At 39.0% G+C, this 20,547-nt stretch overlaps 1 protein-coding gene across 1 annotated transcript in view; it reads left to right on the forward strand.

Annotated features, from left to right (window-relative positions):
• AATF (apoptosis antagonizing transcription factor) overlaps positions 1-20,547 on the forward strand; it is a 110,273-nt gene that overhangs the window by 58,465 nt on the left and 31,261 nt on the right. The window contains exons 9-10 of the mRNA XM_079131514.1: positions 10,341-10,408; positions 12,212-12,292. Coding sequence (XP_078987640.1) covers positions 10,341-10,408; positions 12,212-12,292 — 149 coding nt within the window. The remainder of the gene's footprint in view (positions 1-10,340; positions 10,409-12,211; positions 12,293-20,547) is intronic.

Consider the following 20,547-nt stretch of genomic DNA (forward strand, 5'->3'; position numbering starts at 1 on the left):
TTAATACCAAAAATGATTTACTTACACTTCTAGTGTAAGTACTAAATATATATACATATATATAAAATATAGAATGCCTAATGGTATATATGGGGTCTGATGAGAAACTTTTCTGTTTTGACTAATGAATTTTAACCCAAAGAGCCAAGCTTAGTGAAATATTTTAGGATTCATTCTGAGAAAAATGTGTTACTTTATTCAGTGAATGAATTCAAATCATAGGCCTTCGTTCTAGCTTGAAGGGGAGGCATGATGCAACATTAAATCAAAAAGTGGAGGGCTGGAGTTGTGGCTCAGTGGTAGAGTGCTTGCCTGGCATTTGTGAGGCCCTGGGTTCGATTCTCAGCACCACATGTAAATAAATAAATAAATGAAAGATCCACTGACAACTAAAAAAAAATATTTAAACAAACAAAAAAAGTGGAAAAATCCATCAAATCTTTGAAGACTGTGGGCAGAGTGACACTGACTCATTTGGTGGTAGCCTCTGGCTATACATTCTCTTATTTTAGTAACCAAAGGTGAGTTATTTGTAACTTAGTGACTGGGGAGGCCGAGGCAGGAGAATCTCAAGTTCAATACCAGCCTGGACAACTTAGTGAGACCCTACCTCAATATTTAAAAAAAAAAAAAAAAAAAGGTTGGGGGCGTAGCTCAGTGGTAGAGCACTTGCCTAGCGTGCAAGGCTCTCTGGGTTCTACTCACTTCTTTCTCTTCTTCCCTGTTATTATTGTAAATTTTGTATTTGCTCTTAGAAAAGTTAGATACTTTTTATCCTTGTTCACTAGTTTGACTACTTGACTCTTTGATTTTAGAAATAATCTTGAATTATCACTGTATGCAAGGCAGTGGGTGGAATTCTGGTTGGGGTGTGTGTAAGAATTTGAGTGAGACCTGATGCCCTCTCTCAAGAAGCTTATAGCAAAGCATAAGACATAACAAACATACATAGCCAGAATGCTTGGTGGGGGCGTATTAAAGAATTCAGAAGAAGGAGAAATTAATAGTAGCATGAGGGAATTGGAGAAGGTTCCAGGGAGGGGATGACTTTTGATCTAGACAGAGGGATTGTGGATGGTAGGGGAAGGCAGGCATGGTGGCACATGCCTGCAGTCCCAGTGACTTGGCGGCTGAGGCAGGAGGATTGTAAGTTTGTGATCAGTCTTGGCAACTTAATGAGGGCTTGAACAGCTTAGTGAGACTCTGTTTCAAAATAAAAAATAAAAATGGCTGGGGATGTGGCTCAGTGGTTAAGCACCTCTGGGTTCAATCCCCAGTACTAAAAGAAGAAGAAAAAAAAGAGGGATGTAGGGCAAGTTGCAGGTCATGGAAGGAGAATAGCAGTCAACTCATAGAATAAATGATAAGGGGGAGGATCACTTTTGCTCCATTTTATCATGAATTAGTTTGGAAGAACTCGGAATTTATATCCGTTCACTATGCTTTTCTCATTTCACCCTTACTTGTTACCTACTTTTGGAAATCACTAGAAGAAAACAATTATACATGTTGACTGTTAGCAACTGTGGTGAGTTAGCTGTGGCAGGTGTTGAATTTTTTTCCCTCAAATGGGTTTTAGGAATTATCTATGAGTATTATTATTTGATGTTGACTATTTTTTTGTATTGAATGCTTAAATTTTGCTAAGTGTTTTAGTTTTATCCTACTTTTAAATTCCCAAAGCAACTTTCTATGCTACAGTTTTATAAATGAGGAATCTGTGTTTCAAAGAGGTCAAATATCTTGTCTCACATTGCATAGTTCAGAAGGGGCAGAGCTTGAAGTTAAAAACCCAGATATTAGGCTGGGACTATAGCTCAGTGGTAGAGCACTCACCTAGCATGTGTGAGGCACTGGGTTCAATCCTCAGCACCACATTAAAAAAACAAATAAAATAAAGATATTGTGTCCATCTACAACTAAAAAAAATATTTAAAACAATCCAGATATTTACAATTACGTTGAACTGTGTTAGCACACACATTCACATAAATGAAAGCTCCTTAGAAAGATCTTAGAAAATGGGAGGATTCAAGAAAGCTGTTTCCTAGATAAAAGATATTTAGATAGCAAACACTAACAAAATTAATCCATTCCTTATTACAGAGATGTCAGGATACCTTTCTTACAGTAAAAGTTCTGACCCAAAGAGACTGCTGTAAAGGCTGGGGTATTGGGGGTGTAAGGAAGCATCAAAGTTCCATAACCACTTGTCTTTTCCTGAGAAGAACCAGCCTTTTCCTTTTCAAGAGATCACATAGAACTATAATGTTTTAACAGTAAAAGGATGGGAAATATTTTAAGACTTTTAAAAATTCATTTGGATTAAATCGTTTTTTGTTTTTGTTTTTAATTCAGGTACTCTTGAGATGGTTAAAAAGTGGGGATCAAAAAAAGGTGGGGATCATTTTCACCCACTTAAACCATCCAGGTTTGTTAGACCATCCTATATATATTTTTTAACATAGGCCATCAACCTGTATAGGACAAATAAGAAGGAGAATATTGTCTGAGGAAGAGGTATTGTTGATAATGGTGATGACGAAAACTTATCTAAAAGAATTTGATAAAAACAGGTTCCTCGGTTGCTTAGGTAGATAGTAGAACTCTGGATTAGTCATGGGATTATATAATATGATTCCTTTTGTTTAAATACAATGAGAAGTGATATGGGTATGAATGATAAACAAGAAGTCAGATGTTTTCTCCCAGAAGCATTTCCCCCTCTGTGCATGTACTTCCTGAGTTCCTTCAGTTGTCTAGCGCAGGACCAGGATGGTGAGCACAGTCAGCTAGAGGCTCTGTTCTCTGTGAAACTGCCGTCAGCTAGTAGAGAAATAGATACTAATCAGCTCATCTGCTAATGTAAATTAAATACAACAGAGATATAGTGTGTGGGGGGGTGGCGGTTAAAAATGTTTCCCTGAGGAAGAGATGGTTAAGCTGAGAATTTACCAATAAGTAGAGAAGGAGGAGGAGGTGAGCTTCTGGAAGCCTGTTCCAGGTGGAGCATGCTCAAAAAGAGCCCCATGGCAGGAGTGAGCATAGGGTGTTTCAAATACAGGAAGAAGTCTGGTGGGCAAGGGTTGGGGTGGGGCTGGGGCATGGGCCTGGAAGTGGAGAGGTAGGTAAGGAGCCAGATGATGTCCCAACACACTTGCATTTGAAGATAGTAGTCTAACTACAATGAGGAGAGCAAAATGGGGAAGGAACAAGAGAAAATGTGAGGAAATCCTGACACTAGCTCAGGTGAAAGCACCTGATTTGATCTCCGTTGCTTTCCCATTATCCTGGGTTAATAGTTATGGAATGAATGAAGATGATGTTAGCTTGTATTAAGGGTACAGGCAGTGGAGATAAGCAGATTCATGAGTATAAGACTTGGAGCTAGATTAAATGTTGGGGATAAAGGGAGGGGTGTTCTAGGGATAACTCTTAAGGTCATTGAAGCCTTAAGAAGGAAACTCTTGGGGAAAACATGGATGAGGAGACAAGAAAGCTTGGAACTGAGTCTCAAGGAGTGTCAGTACGCTAGTTAGTGGCTGAGTAGAAGAGCTGGCTGAATGTGGAGTGAAACCAGAGAGATGCCTCACGCTGCCAAAGTGTTACAGGAAGGTGATAATGTCCAGTGTCACTTGCTGCTTCACGAAGTCTCATAGGATAAATGATGACAGAACCCATTAGGCGTAGAGATCTTGAGACCTAGGTGGCCTGTTTCAGTGGAATAATGGAAGCAGAAATACTAAGTGGTAGAGTTGAGTAGTGAATGGGCAATGTAGAAAGGAGAGGTCCCTACAGTTAGTGGCCATTTTATGTCAGCTTTGTACCTTGACATGTACAGCAGTTCTTTCCCAACTATTTGAAATTATAGTCTATGCAGATTTATTTTTTTTGTACTTCAAATGTGGTATATAAAAATTGCAAGTAACTTCTTTTAGGGATCATTTGAAAGACTGGTGAGCTCTGAGGGTGAAGAAGGTGTTAAAGCAGGAGGCAGAACCAGAATAGAATTCTTGTGGGAGAGGGCAAGCAGATGGAAGAGTAACCCCAAACCTCAGGAGTCTGCCCGTGTATCTTGATGAGGGAGAGACTAGAATACACAGAAGAGGAGTCTGAAGTCTAAGTGGCTCTCTGCCTCGGGGCAACGAACTTGAAGAAAGGGTTGTCTGAAGCTTTTTCTGTCTCAGGAATCTGTAGCTAAAGACCCTGGAAGCCTGAGAAGTGGGAATCTATAATACTGAGTCACAAATTCAGAAAGCCAGAAACTATGTAGCCATAAAAGCAAGTGTTTTAAAAATTACTTGACTTTTCAACAAGGGTGCCAAGTTCAGTGGGAAAAAAGAATTGTCTTCTCAGCCAGATGTACCAGTAGTCCAGCTCCTTAGAATCCTTTGAGCCCAAGAGTTCAAGGCCATCCTGGGCAACATAGTGCGACCCTATCTTAGACAAAAGAGTAGACTCCTCAACAAATGTTGTAATTGGATATCACACGTATGACATTGGCACCTACCTTTTACCACACACAACAATTAGAATGGATCAGAGGCCCTTATAGAAGAGCTAAACTATGAAACTCTTAGGAAAAAAAACAGGAATAAATCTTTATAACCTTGGGTTAGGTAGTTATTTCTTAGGCACAACATTAAACACATAAATGAGAAAAGAAAAAACTGGCTTATATAAAAACTAAAAAACTTCACCTGCATGCTGCTTGGCACATGCCTGTAATCCCAGAAATTCTCAACCAGTAACTCAGGATGCTGAGGCAGGAGGTGTACAAGTTCAAGGCCAGCCTGGGCAACTTAGCAAGACCCTGTCTCAAAATAAAAACTAAAAAGGTCTAGGGATGTAGCTCAGTGGTAGAGCACCCCTAGATTCAATTCCCCGTAACACACACACACACACACACACACACACACACACACACACACACACCCTTCTGCTGCAAATGTTAACCATCAAGAAAGTGAAAAGACACAACAGAATGTGGGATGATAAGGGACTGTTATCCAGAGTACATATAAAGATTTCATACAACTTGATAACAAAAAGAAAATCCAATTTTAAAATGGGTAAAATCTCTAAATAAACATTACTCCAGAGAAAATATACAAATGGCTGGTAAGTACTGGAAGATGCTCCACATCATTAGCCATCAGGGAAATGCAAATCAAAACTACAGTAGGATACCACCTCGCACTTAACGGGATAGCAGTACGTCAGTGTTTACACTATTATTAGTAAGTAAATGTCCACAGCATTGTATTATGATTGCATTTTCTCTTGTAAGTTTTTTACTGGAGTTTATAATGCCTATTTCTAAAAGATAGGCTTAGTTTTCTATATAGCTGTTGTGGGTTTTTTTCCCTCATACACTCCACATTCCTCAAATACACAAAATAACTTGTCATTTTCTCTCTCCCTCCCACTTTCCCTGTCTGGAAACCTTACTCCAGGAGCTCTCTGGGCTCTTCCTTCCTGGAATGTTTGCTCTTGACCTGGGCCATCTGCTCCTGTTGCTCTTGCTTCTTTCCTGAGTTAGACTCTGTGTCTAACATCTCATGTCTTTTTCTTTCTTGCTGTGCACTCCCATTTACTGAAGTGCATCCTCCTGTGAAGGAATGTGTGGAAAGTAAACTGAACCCTTCTGTATGAAGATGTCTTTCTGTAATTTTCTTTATAGGTGGTTAATGATTTGGCTATATATGAAAGTTGAGACTGGAAATCATTTTGAAGCCATTCCTTTGGTGTTCTCTGTTATCTGCAGTTGCAACTGAGATGTCTAATCCCATTTTTATTTCCATTCCTTACTATGATGGATAACCATTCAGTTTATTTATTATCAAAACCGGGACACTTATGGTACTAGTCAGACAGAATATTAGGACAGTGAGCTTAAAACAGAACTCTCTTGGGTAAACTGGGACATGTGGTCACCCTCTTTCTATCTGACCTATTTTTTCACAATTTCAGATCTCTTTATCTCTGGTATTCTGCATTCCATGCTGGTGTGTATTGGCAAAGACCCTCTTTCATTCTACAAGCCTGCTTTTGCAGACTCGTTCCTGTTCTTTAATTTGGGGAAGAATTTTCATTATTATTTCATTAAAATTTTTCTCCCAACATTTGTTAGTCAGGTGTTTGACTTTCTGGATTGTTATCTACATTTTTTTCTTCTTTTACAATGAACAAGGTGATGTTATCTTTTTGCTTTCTTATTTTATATCTGAGAGATTTTTCAAACACTTATTTTCTAGTTCTGTTGAAATTTTTAAAAATTTCTGTTTGTGTTGAATTTCTTGTTTTAGTCTCTTCTTAAAATATCCTGTTTTTATGGAAGTATATTTTCTCTCTGGAGATATCTTCTGTGGGCTCTTGGCCCTCCCTTCCCCAACCTTTCTTTCTTTCTCTTTTTCTTTCCCTTCCTCCTCCTTTTTTCTCTCTCTTCCTTGTGTTTCTTTTGTTCCCTGCATTGCTTTCTTGTCCCTTTTTTCAATTTGTTTTGGTCTGTGTCTGAGGCTTTCCTCCAATGGTGGTTATTGTTTACCACCTGTTTATATATAAAGCCAAGGTATTAAAAGGTTTTTTTTTTTTTTTGAATCTCTGAAATCTTCTTAATTTCCTTAAATATAATTATGCTGTGACACACCCCCTTGGTCAGTATACCCTCAAATGTCAGAATTTATGTTGTGTTTGTGTTGCTATAACAAAATAACACAGACTGGGGAATTTATAAAATAAATAAATTTATTCTCTCACAGTTCTAGAGGCTGGGAAGCCAAGACATCATCAGATTTGGTTGTCTGGTCAGAACTACTCTTTACTTCCAAGATGTGACTTTGATGTTGATATCCACAGGAAGAATGCTATATCCTCATGAGGCAGAAGGGGAAGGGCAAAATGGACAAAGTCCCTTCCTCAAACCCTTTTATAAGGGTACCCAAGCCTGATCATAAGGGTGGAGCCCTCATCATTCCATTACCTCCTGAAGGCCTCTCCTCCCAATACTGTTATATTGGAGATTAAGTTTCCCACGCCTGAATTTTGGGGGATGCCATCAGACCATCGCAACTTAGAAATATTTGGGGGAGGTTTCCAGAAAATATTTCTGTGGTCTCATAGTAGGAAATTATACAATTGGGTGCTAGTATTCTATGAGTGGGGAACAGGAAGGAAAGAAGGTTCCAGAGATTGGCATAGATCTTTCCACTTGTACCTCAGCCTAGCCTTCTGTATTCCCACTCTGGAACTTGTGTGATTCAGTTTTCCACAGAATAAACATATTTCTCCCAGCAAGAGAATATGGTCCAGGTAGTCAGTCACTTTTCTGTGTTAGAGAATGTATAATGGAGAAAGTCCAAGAGTGGTTCTGTCAGCATCACCATCAGCATCACCACCACCATCAACCACCACCCTTCTCCTCCTCCTGCCCCTCCTCCCCCCAGGGAGCCTAAGTGACTCCACCTTCACCTTTACCCCTCTGGTGCTTTTATACTAACTACGTTTTACTCCTCCATCTTTGACTGCCTTGAATTTCTATGAAGATGGGTTCTCATTACCGCTTTCATTCTCTTCTCTTCTTGTGGGTTGATGCATTTATTTTATTCCTGTACTGTATTTTAGGAGGGTTGAAAAGGGAGAAAAAATAACCTAATGTGTTTAGTTTGCCATTTTTAACTGACTCTGGAATACATGTTTTCTAGTCAGTATCATAATGTCTATGAGATGCTCAGTAGTAACAGTGTCATGACTTTAATTGTTATCAACTTTATTGAAACAATAAGCTCCAATAACTATAATAGGAACTTGAACTTTAGGGGAAAAGTTTGTTCCTGAAGTTGTAACTGAGAAGCAAAATTAAATTCTTGAGCCAGTATCCCTAAAACTTCATTTCCTTACTTTCTGTATGCCCCTCCTGCCTGCCTGCCTGCCTTCCTGCCTTCCTGCCTTCCCTCTGCCTCTCTACCTCCCTCTGTTCCTCCCTTCTTCCTCTCTCCTTCCTTCCATTCTTTCTCCATGCTCGGAGTTGAATCCAGGACCTCACACATGCTAGGTAAACATTCTACCACTGAGCTGCATCCCAGCCCTAAAGCTTCATTTTTCAACAACTTTCTTGAAAGCAGCTTACCTAATTAAATTTAAATCCAGTGATGATGATAGCTGTGGAAAATAGTAATAGCCATGGGAATAGTTTCTTTGTTTCTGCTCTCTCATTCTGATCTTAGACACAAAAGAATCTTCTGAAATTTTAGACTGAATAAACTGGACTTGGCCAGAAAGACAAATAACATCTTCTCAATCATTAATGACTGAAAAGCACTTGGGTAGTGAACTTGCAGCCCAGGATTGCGTCGTACACAGAGTGCTTGAAGGTAACTGCAGCACCAACTTGGTGTTTGAATTGAGGAAACCACTAAAGGGTAATAGATACACTGCAGTTGTGTGTCTCCAATTCCCAGCCTTTGTCAAGGGCACGTGGAGCTCTCTTCCCGATGAGACCACCCCTGTTGTGCTGGGGTAGTCTTCCAGGAGCACCATACTCCCTGGTGGCCGTGTCTGCCCTGTCTTAAGGGATCAGAGACGATTAAGAAAACCAGGAAGGGTGTTGTAATCTCTTATGTAGCAATGAAATGCCCTCATTCCATTATTTCCCTCCTTTCTGTTGTTTCCTTTCTTCTTTTTATTATTATTAACTGTCCCCTCCCCCATTGCCTGGCCTTGCTCTTCACAGCATATTGACTGGGAACCAGAAGCCCATTTCTGCTCAGCCTTCAGGGCAGCTGTTTACACAGCAGCGGTGTTACACAGGTTTACTGTGTCGTGTGTCTGTGTAACACTGGGTTTGGATCTTGTATTTAGCTGCCAGAAGTGACTGTGATGAAGTAGGAGAGATAAACTGATAGATTGGCTGCCAGAAAGATGTTGGGAATCAATCAGATAAACAGTGTAGAGAAATAGCTTGCTGTTTTCTAGTGATAATAAACCAGTGGCCTCTGGTCCCCGCATTTTTAAACGTAATTGCTGTGGTAATAATGTCCAAAATAGGCAAATGAAAAAACATCACAGGAGGTTTTTTTAATTGCGATTGAGATATCCCTTTCCCTTTTGCAGTAAAGATTCATCTTATGGAAGTGAATATTTTTATAAATTTGTTTTATTTCTTTGGGCCTACTTACATGAACAAATGAAAATTAGAAAGTGAACTACTTTCACAGGAATTTATTTTTTCTTCACCATCCTCCCCCGGCTTCAGCCGTTTAACTTGGTGAAATATCTATTTTGCTGCCATGCCTTACCTACAACATAATTGTTTATTTTTGTGAAGAAACACATTTTAAAGCCAAACCTGTATTATTGATGGATGATCAGCAGGAACTAGTTTATTTTAGTGTCCTCCCTTAGATTTTTCTCAGATTTTTGGAATTTTAATCTGTTGCTATTTCTCTGCATATAACACTTGTATAGGAGAAATGATATCTGGAGTCATTATTGTAACTTAAAATTCGTCTCCTTTAATGTTTAGCCTGAAAATCAATTTCTTCTCTTCACCTAGGACTTTAAGATCCTATACAGAGTCTTAAATCTGTGTGAAAGGAGTAGGTTCGGACTTAGGTTGGATGCAGTAGAGTACCCAGGATTAATAGGAGAGTGGGAGAGTAATTCAGAGTTCCCATGGAGTAACTCGTGCAGGATGAGAGACTGGCCCTCTGCATTGTACTTGCCGTGTATCCAGATGATTTTGTTTGGGTTCCTTCTTAACATTTTTGTAGCTATGAGTGTGTAGGCATCACGTCTGGTTGAGTCATTTGAAAGCCAGAGTAGCAGCAGGGGGAAAGCAAAAGGATGAAGTCCACGCTCTTAATTATCTACAGTCAAGCCTTTTGCTTGAGGAAGGTCGTCCTGACAGAGGTTCTAGTTCAGAAATTAACCATGCCCAGTTGTACTGTTGGTGAGAAGCTGATGCATTTTCCTTTTTGCCACACAGCCCTTCCCATCTGACCTTTTAAAGATTCTCTCCTTTGATATTAATGGGGTGGGCAAAACTAATCATAAAAACAATGAAGGGAATGTTGCACACTCATTGATCCATTTGAAATGAACTATAGTACAATAAGTCTTTCAAATGGACTTCTGAGCTCTTGCTATTGCCACCATTTAAAGATATATAAACATGAAAGGGTTAATCAGAATTCAGTCATGCTCTTGCCACTGGGTTGTCCCTTATTGATTGTAGTTTTAGAGCTGTCACTGTGCCATTCAGAATTCCTTCTATGCCCTTTTAAAGTCAGTTGGTTCTGGGAGATGATAAATAAATCAGTTGCTTTTCCTTTTTCCCCTAGCTCCTTCGAGAACTCATAGAACGAAAGACCAGCTCCTTGGATCCCAATGATCAGGTGGCCATGGGAAGGTAATTTAGATATGGTTTTCTACTCATGCAAGCAGTCTAAATAATAGTTCCTCCTGTTGAGTCCCTTTAATTCTGTCTCCAAAGCAGTGATTGGTCCTGTAATGATCAAAGTTAAGCAAGATAATAGCTAGAAAGACAAAGTGACAAATTGTTTATCCTGTATTGCCTCAAATACAATTTGAAAAGAGATTATGAAACACCAAGTGTTTGTTTTAGTGTTTCTTTTTCAAAGTCTTTCTTGTGCTCTTTGCTGTAGGGTTTGGGTTGTGAATTGTATCCATATCAATCTGCTGACCAGTGGATAAAAAGCAGCCACCAAACATGTGCTCTCAGCTGTCAGAATGTGGCTCTGTGCACAACAGGTTCCTTGCTCAGAGTTGAATCTGCTTTGTTAGTCTGCCCTAATTTAGACCTTCAGTAAAAGCTTTAGCACAATTAGAAATGGAAGATGGCAGCATTACCCAGATGTCAGGGTAGAATGTAAAGTAGTGAAGGAAGGCTCTTGTGTGTACGCTTCATCCCATGGTTGGAAAATAAAAAGGGCATTTAGAGTGCTACCTAATGAATAGTGTACATTTAAATAGCCATGAGCCATAATTTGCAAAAGCATGAAAGGAAACAAAAGCTGCAAGTGCCAGAATGGGATTCTGGGCAGAGCAGCATTTTGAGAAAGCAATGAAAAATTTGTGTTGATGAAATAATTTTATTTGAGTAGAATATTATTTGAATTTTAGGGTAGGATGTTGTCGATATTTCTTATAGCTCCAGAATGTTAGAGGGGGCTGTTTGCCATAAATTTAATGTGATAGAGCAAATTGCATTTAAGTGATGATTATATTGTACATTTATCTGACTTTACAATAAAATAGATTATGGTAATTAAGATTATATTAAGATTACAGTAATTGGATTTCCCTAGATTCCCCCCCCCCATGTTGAGTTCTCATTGTGTAAATCAGGTAAGATGACTAGCTGCTGCTGCTGTTTTGCCTTTTTTCCTCCTCCTCCTCCTCTTCCTCTTCCTCTTTTTCTTCTGATGTTTGTTAATAGGAGCTGTTTGTAAAGATTTTCTTAACCTGGTGTTTCTTATTTGAAAAATTAATTTCTGCTTATCTAAAATGACTACAGAATATATGAATCTTTTTTGGATCCTATCCAGACAAACCAACTGTAAAATTGAGATAATTTGGGAAATTCGAAGACTGACTGAATATTTGATAGTAAAGTATTATTGTTAACTTTTTTTTTAGGTGTGATAATTGTATTGAGGTTATATTGGGGGAAAAGAGTCCTTTTATCAATATGTACTGAAATATTTATAGATGAAATGAAAACTAAATAAAACTAGCATCAGTAATGGATAATTATTAAAAAAATTTGCAAGCACAAAAAAGCACTTGAGTATTAGCAAAGGAAAAATTAGACTTAAAGAGTTCACGTGTCCAAACCAACCAACAGTTGCAGCAAGAGAACATGCCACACAGCTGAAACATTAGAGGAAAATGCAAGCAGCTATACTCAATTTGATGGGTTTTCCTGCAGACTGGTAGATTTAGTGCTTGTCACAGCGGCTCCAGATACTAAGGAGCATTGTTAACGAAATTTGCTGTAGAATTTCCCAGCTGCCTTTTATGTTTTACCATTGCACAAATCCTCTTCAATTGATTAGTCACTTTGGCACCAGACTATCTTGAGGAATTTGATGATTTCTGCAGGGTTGTTAGTGAGAAAAATTTCAATTTGTCAATATGTATAACTATTTCTGTTAGTGATGATGCATAACATTGCTTGTAAATTTCCCAGGCAGTGGCTTGCAATCCAGAAGCTACGAAGCAAAATCCACAAGAAAGTAGATAGGAAAGCCAGCAAAGGAAGGAAACTTCGGTGAGTTGCTTTTTTGGGAAAATGTGAACGTTATGTTTTGTCTCTTCTTTTTAAGGATCAGAAAAATAACAAGTAATATTTAAGGGATTTTTGTGACTCAATTTTTCTTACTCTAAAATGGAAATATAGTTTTGTTGACTTTTTGTTCTACTGTTTTGATTGGATGTGTAAAATAATACCTGAAGCTCAGTGGTAGAGTACTTGCCTAGCATGGGTGAGGCATTGGGTTGGATCCTTAGCACCACTTAAATAAAATAAAGGTATTCTGTCTCCACTACAATAAAAATAAAATTTAAATAATATCTGTATTTCTGAAAAAGAAATAATAAGAAAACAAAGGCAACATAGTTTAAATTATTTTAGTTTTAAAAAGAAATAAGTAAAACTCCAGAAAATGTTAATGGTGTGTTTAAATGAGGCAAGAAAATTAATTTTAAGAGATATTGATTGATTGGTACCAGGGATTGAACCCAGGGTACTTACCACTGAGCCACATCCTTAGTCCCCCACCTTTTTTATTTTGAGATAGGGTCTTGCTAAGCTGCTTAGACTTCACTAAATTGTTAAGGCTGGCTTTGAACTTGGAATCCTCCTGCCTCAGCCTCCTGAATCCCTGGAATTATAGGCTTGTGCCAGCAACAAATTTTTTTTAAAGGGTGTAGGGATGTAGCTCAGAAGCAGAACTCCTCTGGGTTCAATCCCCATCATCACACACAGAAAACAAAGAAGGAGCAAGAGTAGAAATTGGCATTGCAACACTTTGACCTATATTCCTGGTAATTCTGTGTGTGTATGTGTGTGTGTGTGTGTGTGTGTGTATGTGTGTAATACAATGTCATCACACAGAGCCTCAGTGTCAGAGAAATCACTTGTAATTCAGGTGCACACACAAAAAATCTTAAACTTGTTGCGTTAGGATGGTTTTAGACGTATAGTTAATCCCACATCCTTATTAGTGTCCTGCCTGTTGTTAAATTTTCTTTAGACAAATGTGGATCTGTCTCATTTTAAAGATCTGAGTAAATTTTGCAACCACTTTAACTTGTTTTAGCATTTAATGAAACTCAATGCCACGTGCTTATTTTTGTTTGCAAAAGTGCAAAGTTACTTTTCATTATGTATTGATTTAGTTACTTTTAAATCTCAAGTTAAATTGCTATAATTTGTTTTAACTTTTTTTCATATGTTGAAATTTCCAGTTCTTCATTCTTTTCTGGGTGCATTGTGTAATGGTTAACGTCATGTACTCAGAGCCAGACTGCCTGAATCTGAGTCCCAGCTTTGACAGTGACAGTTACTTTGGGCAATGCCCTTAAATTCTCTGCACTAATTTTATCTTTAAGAGGGCTGTGCAGAATCAGCCCTGGTGGTTTGTTATGAGGATCTCGTTATACTGAAAGCAGGCACTATGGTTTCCTACCTGATTTTCTTAGCTCTTGTGAAGTTAACTTGGAGCATGGATAGCTTGTTCAGCTTGGCATGTCTGTGGGAAGATGATTATTGGAAGATCTTGCTCAGCTGCCATTTTGCTCTGCCTCCCTCCACGAAGGTGATTTTGCTGTGAGGATTAAATGGCAAGTATGCAACTCTCAGAGTAGTGCAGGTGCATAGTAAGCACTACATAGTAAGCCATTGTTGTTATAGCTGCTGTCATTATTCCAGAGCTGCATTAGTGTCTTGCCCTAGTGCTCATTTACTTGCTCTAGCACATGCTGCCTGTGTGCCTGTCTCCTCTTCCTTCCCCACCAAGGATTTTAGGAAGAATGTTACCAATAGTACTAAAGTAATAGTAATAGTAAGTGACTCGGCTGAATAACTACCTCGTTCTTTGCTAGGATAAGGTTTTTCTTCAGTCCGGTGCTTTTAAAACTGCAGCCTCATGAGGTCATTAATGTTCTTTTTTTTTTTTTTTTTTTTTTTTTTTTTACTTTTTTTTTTTTTTTATTGTAAACAAATGGGATACATGTTGTTTCTCTGTTTCTACATGGCGTAGAGGCATTCCATTTGTGTAATCATAAATTTACATAGAGTAATGTTGTTTGATTCATTCTGTTATTTTTTCCCTTCCCCCCACCCCTCCCACCCCTCTTTTCCCTCTATACAGTAGTTCCTTCCTCCATACTTGTCCCCCTCCCTAACCCTAACTCTAACCCTAACACTAACCCTTCCCTCCCCCCCATTATGTGTCATCCTCCACTTATTAGTGATATCATTCGTCCTTTGACTTTTTGAGATTGGCTTATCTCACTTAGCATGATATTCTCCAATTTCATCCATTTGCCTGCAAATGCCATAATTTTATCATTCTTTATGGCTGAGTAATATTCCATTGTATATATATACCACAGTTTCTTTATCCACTCATCAATTGAAGGGCATCTAGGTTGGTTCCACAGTCTGGCTATTGTGAATTGAGCAGCTATGAACATTGATGTGGCTGTATCTCTGTAGTATGCTGATTTTAAGTCCTTTGGGTAGAGGCCAAGGAGTGGGATAGCTGGGTCAAATGGAGGGTCCATTCCAAGTTTTCTAAGGAATCTCCACACTGCTTTCCAGAGTGGCTGAACTAATTTGCAGCCCCACCAGCAATGTATGAGTGTACCTTTCTCCCCACATCCTCGCCAACACCTGTTGTTGCTCGTATTCTTGATAATCGCCATTCTAATTGGGGTGAGATGGAATCTTAGGGTGGTTTTGATTTGCATTTCTCTTATTACTAGAGATGTTGAACATTTTTCCATATGTTTGTTGACTGCTTGTAGATCTTCTTCTGTGAAGTGTCTATTCATTTCCTTAGCCCATTTGTTGACTGGATTATTTGAATTCTTGGAGTAGTGTTTTTTGAGTTCTTTACATATTCTGGAGATTAGTGCTCTATCTGAAGTATGATTGGCAAAGATATTCTCCCACTCTGTAGGCTCTTTCTTCGCATTGCTGATAGTTTCCTTTGCTGAGAGAAAGCTTTTTAGTTTGAATCTATCCCAGTGGTTGATTCTAGCTTTTATTTCTTGTGCTATGGGAGTCCTGTTAAGGAAGTCTGGTCCTAGACCAACAAGGTGAAGATTTGGACCTACTTTTTCTTCTATAATCTGCAGGGTTTCTGGTCTGATTCCAAGGTCCTTAATCCATTTTGAGTTTAGTTTCGTGCATGGTGAGAGATATGGGTTTAGTTTCATTCTGTTGCATATGGATTTCCAATTCTCCCAGCACCATTTGTTGAAGAGGCTATCTTTTCTCCATTGCATATTTTTGGCCCCTTTGTCTAGTATGAGAAAATTGTATTTATTTGGGTTTGTGTCCGTGTCCTCTATTCTGTACCATTGATCTACCTTTCTATTTTGGTACCAATACCATGCCGTTTTTGTTACTATTGCTTTGTAGTAGAGTTGAAGATCTGGTATTGCAATACCCCCTGTTTCACTCTTCCTGCTAAGGATTGCTTTAGCTATTCTGGGTTTCTTATTCTTCCAGATGAATTTCATAATTGCTTGCTCTATTTCTGTAAGGTACGTCATTGGGATTTTAATTGGAATTGCATTGAATTTGTATAGCACTTTAGGTAGTATAGCCATTTTGACAATATTAATTCTTCCTATCCAAGAACATGGAAGATCTTTCCATCTTCTAAGGTGTTCTTTAATTTCTTTCTTTAGTGTTGTATAGTTCTCATTGTAGAGGTCTTTCACCTCTTTTGTGAGATTGATTCCCAAGTATTTTATTTTTTTCGAGGCTATTGTGAATGGGGTAGTTTTCCTAATTTCTCTTTCTGAAGATTCATCACTTATGTATAAAAATGCGTTGGATTTATGGGCATTGATCTTGTAACCTGCTACTTTACTGAATTCACTTATGAGTTCTAAGAGTTTTCTGGTGGAATTTCCAGGTTCCTCTAAATATATAATCATGTCATCAGCGAACAGGGATAGTTTGAGTTCTTCTTTTCCAATTCGTATCCCTTTAATTTCTTTGGTTTGTCTAATTGCTCTGGCCAGAGTCTCAAGAACGATGTTGAATAGAAGTGGTGAAAGAGGGCATCCCTGCCTTGTTCCAGTTTTTAGGGGGAATGCTTTCAGTTTTTCACCATTTAGAATGATATTAGCCATGGGCTTAGCATAAATGGCCTTTACAATGTTAAGGAATGTTCCCACTATCCCTATTTTTTCTAGTGTTTTGAGCATGAAGGGGTGCTGTATTTTATCAAATGCTTTTTCTGCATCTATTGAAATAATCATGTGATTCTTGACTTTAAGTCTATTAATATGGTGAATTACGTTTATTGATTTCCTGATGTTGAACCAACCTTGCATCCCTGGGATGAAACCCACTTGATCATGGTGCACTATCTTTTTAATATGTTTTTGTATGCGATTTGCTAAAATTTTGTTGAGAATTTTTGCATCGATGTTCATTAAGGATATTGGTCTGAAATTTTCTTTCCTTGATGAGTCTCTGTCTGGTTTAGGTATCAGGGTGATATTGGCTTCATAGAATGAGTTTGGGAGGGTTCCCTCCTCTTCTATTTTATGGAATACTTTGAGAAGTATTGGAATGAGCTCTTCTTTAAAGGTTTTGTAGAACTGGGCTGAGAACCCATCTGGTCCCGGACTTTTCTTTGTTGGTAGGCTTTTGATGACTTCTTCTATTTCAGTACTTGAAATTGGTCTATTTAAATTGTTTATGTCCTCCTCGTTCAATTTAGGCAATTCATATGTCTCTAGAAACCTGTTGATGTCTTCGAAATTTTCTATTTTGTTGGAGTATAGATTTTCAAAATAGCTTCTAATTATGTTTTGTATTTCCATCCTGTCTGTTGTGATATTTCCTTGTTCATTCCGAATTTTAGTGATTTGGGTTTTCTCTCGTCTTCTCTTTGTTAGTGTGGCTAAAGGTTTATCAATTTTGTTTATTTTTTCGAAGAACCAACTATGTATTTTGTCAATTTTTTGTATTGTTTCTTTTGTTTCAATTTCATTGATTTCAGCTCTGAGTTTAACTATTTCCTGTCTGCTACTACTTTTGGTGCTGTTCTGTTCTTCTTTTTCTAGGGCTTTGAGCTGTAGTGTTAGGTTGTTTATTTGTTGAGTTTTACTTCTTTTATTAAATGCGCTCCATGAAATAAATTTCCCTCTAAGTACTGCTTTCATAGTGTCCCAGAGATTTTGATATGTTTCTTTGTTCTCATTTACCTCTAAGAATTTTTTAATTTCCTTCCTAATATCTTCTGTTATCCATTCATCATATAATAGCATATTGTTTAATCTCCAGATGTTGGAATAGTTTCTGTGTTTTACTGTTTCATTTATTTCTAACTTCAATCCATTATGATCTGATAGAATACATGCTAGTGTCTCTATCTTGTTGTATTTGCTAACATTAGCTTTGTGGCATAATATATGGTCTATTTTAGAGAAGGATCCATGTGCTGCTGAGAAGAAAGTGTATTCGCTCTTGGTTGGATGGTATATTCTATAAATGTCCGTTAAGTCTAAATTATTGATTGTGTTATTGAGATCTATGGTTTCTTTGTTCAATTTTTGTCTGGAAGATCTGTCCAGTGGTGAGAGAGGCGTGTTAAAATCACCTAGTATTATTGTGTTGTGGTCTATTTGGTTTCTGAAATTGAGAAGGATTTGTTTGACATACATAGATGAGCCACTGTTTGGGGCATAGATGTTTATGATTGTTATATCTTGCTGATTTATGCTTCCCTTAAGCAGTATGAAATGACCTTCTTTATCCCTTCTGACTAACTTTGGCTTGAAGTCCACATTATCGGAAATGAGGATGGATACTCCAGCTTTTTTGCTGAGTCCATGTGCATGGTATGTTTTTCCCCATCCTTTCACCTTTAGTCTATGGGTATCTTTTTCTATGAGGTGAGTCTCTTGCAGGCAACATATTGTTGGATCTTTCTTTTTAATCCAGTCTGCCAGTCTGTGTCTTTTGATTGATGAATTCAGGCCATTAACATTCAGGGTTATTATAGAGAAATGATTTGGTTTCCCGGTCATTTGGTTCATTTTTAAAATTTTGTTTATTTATTTGTTTGACACAACTTGTTTCCTCCTTTATTTGACAATTCCTTTAGGATAATTCCTCCCTTTGCTGATTTGCTTCTTTGTTTTTCATCTCTTCCTCATGGAATATTTTGTTGAGAATGTTCTGTAATGCTGGCTTTCTTTTTGTAAATTCTTTTAGCTTTTGTTTATCATGGAAGGATTTTATTTCATCGTCAAATTTGAAGGTAAGTTTTGCTGGGTATAAGATTCTTGGTTGGCATCCATTTTCTTTCAGGGCTTGAAAAATGTTGTTCCAGGCCCTTCTAGCTTTTACGGTCTGGATTGAAAAATCTGCTGATATGCGTATTGGTTTCCCCCTGAATGTAATTTGGTTCTTTTCTCTCACAGCCTTTAAAATTCTGTCTTTATTTTGTATGTTAGGTATTTTCATTATAATGTGCCTTGGTGTGGGTCTGTTGTAATTTTGTGTATTTGGAGTCCTATAAGCCTCTTGAACTTGATTTTCCATTTCATTCTTCAGATTTGGGAAATTTTCTGATATTATTTCATTGAATAAATTGTTCATTCCTTTGGCTTGTTTCTCTAGACCTTCCTCAATCCCAATAATTCTTAAATTTGGCCTTTTCATGATATCCCATAGTTCTTGTAGATTCTGTTCATGATTTCTTACCATCTTCTCTGTTTGTTCAACTTTGTTTTCAAGGTTGAATATTTTGTCTTCAATGTCTGAGGTTCTGTCTTCCAGGTGTTCTATCCTATTGGATATGCTTTCTATGGAGTTCTTAATTTGGTTTATTGTTTCCTTCATGTCAAGGATTTCTGTTTGGTTTTTTTTTCAATATCTCTAACTCTTTATTGAAATGATCTTTTGCTTCCTGTATTTGCTCTTTTAACTGTCGATTGGTGCGATCATTCAATGCTTGCATTTGCTCTTTCATCTCATCGTTTGCTTCTCTGATCATTTTAATTATGTACATTCTGAACTCCTTTTCTGTCATTTCTTCTGCCATGCTGTCATTGGGTTTTATTGATGTAACATCTAGATTTGTTTGCAGCATTTTCTTTCCTTGTTTTCTCATATTGCTCAGGTATCAGTGGACCGCTGAGATATTGCAGATTTCCTCTATTGACTTACAATGTCCCTGAAGATTTCTATATATATCCCCCCTTAGCCTTCAGTAGGCTGTAGTCATGGAGGAAGTTGATAATGCGGTGCTCCACAAGGAAGCTGCCTCTCTAGGAGTGGTGGCCTTCAGGTGGGGTATAATCCCTGCTAGTGGGCAGAGGTGCCTCCACTTGTTAACCAATGGTCATCCAAAGGGGACCTAGGCTGCGGGCTGAGGCAAGGCCTGTTTGGGCCTGAGTCTCTGGTTTTACTGTCCTTGTCGGGAAACCTCACCCAGCAGGGAAGACTCACCCGGTGGGGAGGTCTCGCTGGTCAGTTCCCTCCTAGAGGTTCCCCTCAATTTACAGCTACCGCCTGTGCTGGGCTGCCTTCCTCTGCAAAGTTCCCAGGGGCCCGGTCCTACCTCCTGGGCCTGGGAGCCTCACCCTTCGCAGATGAATCTCCTTAGGCTGCCCCTCCTCAGAGAATTTGCCCACAGGCCTGGAACTTTCGCTCCGCCCTAAGCCTGTCTCTGTGCGGCTCTTCTACCCAGAAGCCTCCTAGATCCTGGGACCCTGCTCTGCACCTAATCGCCTGGCTGTGTGGCCCCTCCTCTGAGCAGCCACCTGTGGCCCCGAACAATCGCTCTGAGTCCCAGAGACCCGCCACAGGCCTCTTCCTCCAGACAGCCGCTCAGTATTCCGGTGCGGTCACTAGGAGTCCAAGAAACTCACTTCGTGCCTCCTCCTCCCACCAACCACCCGTAGCCCGGGGCAATCAATCACTCCGAGTCGAAGTGACCCTCCCCGTTCCTCCTCCTTCTCCAGATAACCCCCGGGGTGTTCAGGAGCAGTCCCTCTGAGTGGCTCTGAATCCACGTGACCCGCTGCACGGGTCCTCTGGGCAACTGCCCGGAGCTCTGGTGCGGCCACTCAAGACCAAGCGACCCACCACGCTTATCCTCCAGGCAGCCCCCCTGTGTTCAGGAGCTGTCACTTTAAGACCAAACAACTCACCACTCGCCTTCTCCTCTGAGCAGTCGCCTGGAGCGCTAATGCAGTCACTGCGAGTCCAAACGGCCCGCCGCGCTTCTCCTCCTCCTCCTCCTACTCCTCCGGGCAGGCCCCGGG

The sequence above is a fragment of the Sciurus vulgaris genome, assembly GCF_902686455.1.
Source record: "Sciurus vulgaris genome assembly, chromosome: 3".
Classification (NCBI taxonomy): Eukaryota; Metazoa; Chordata; class Mammalia; order Rodentia; family Sciuridae; genus Sciurus; species Sciurus vulgaris.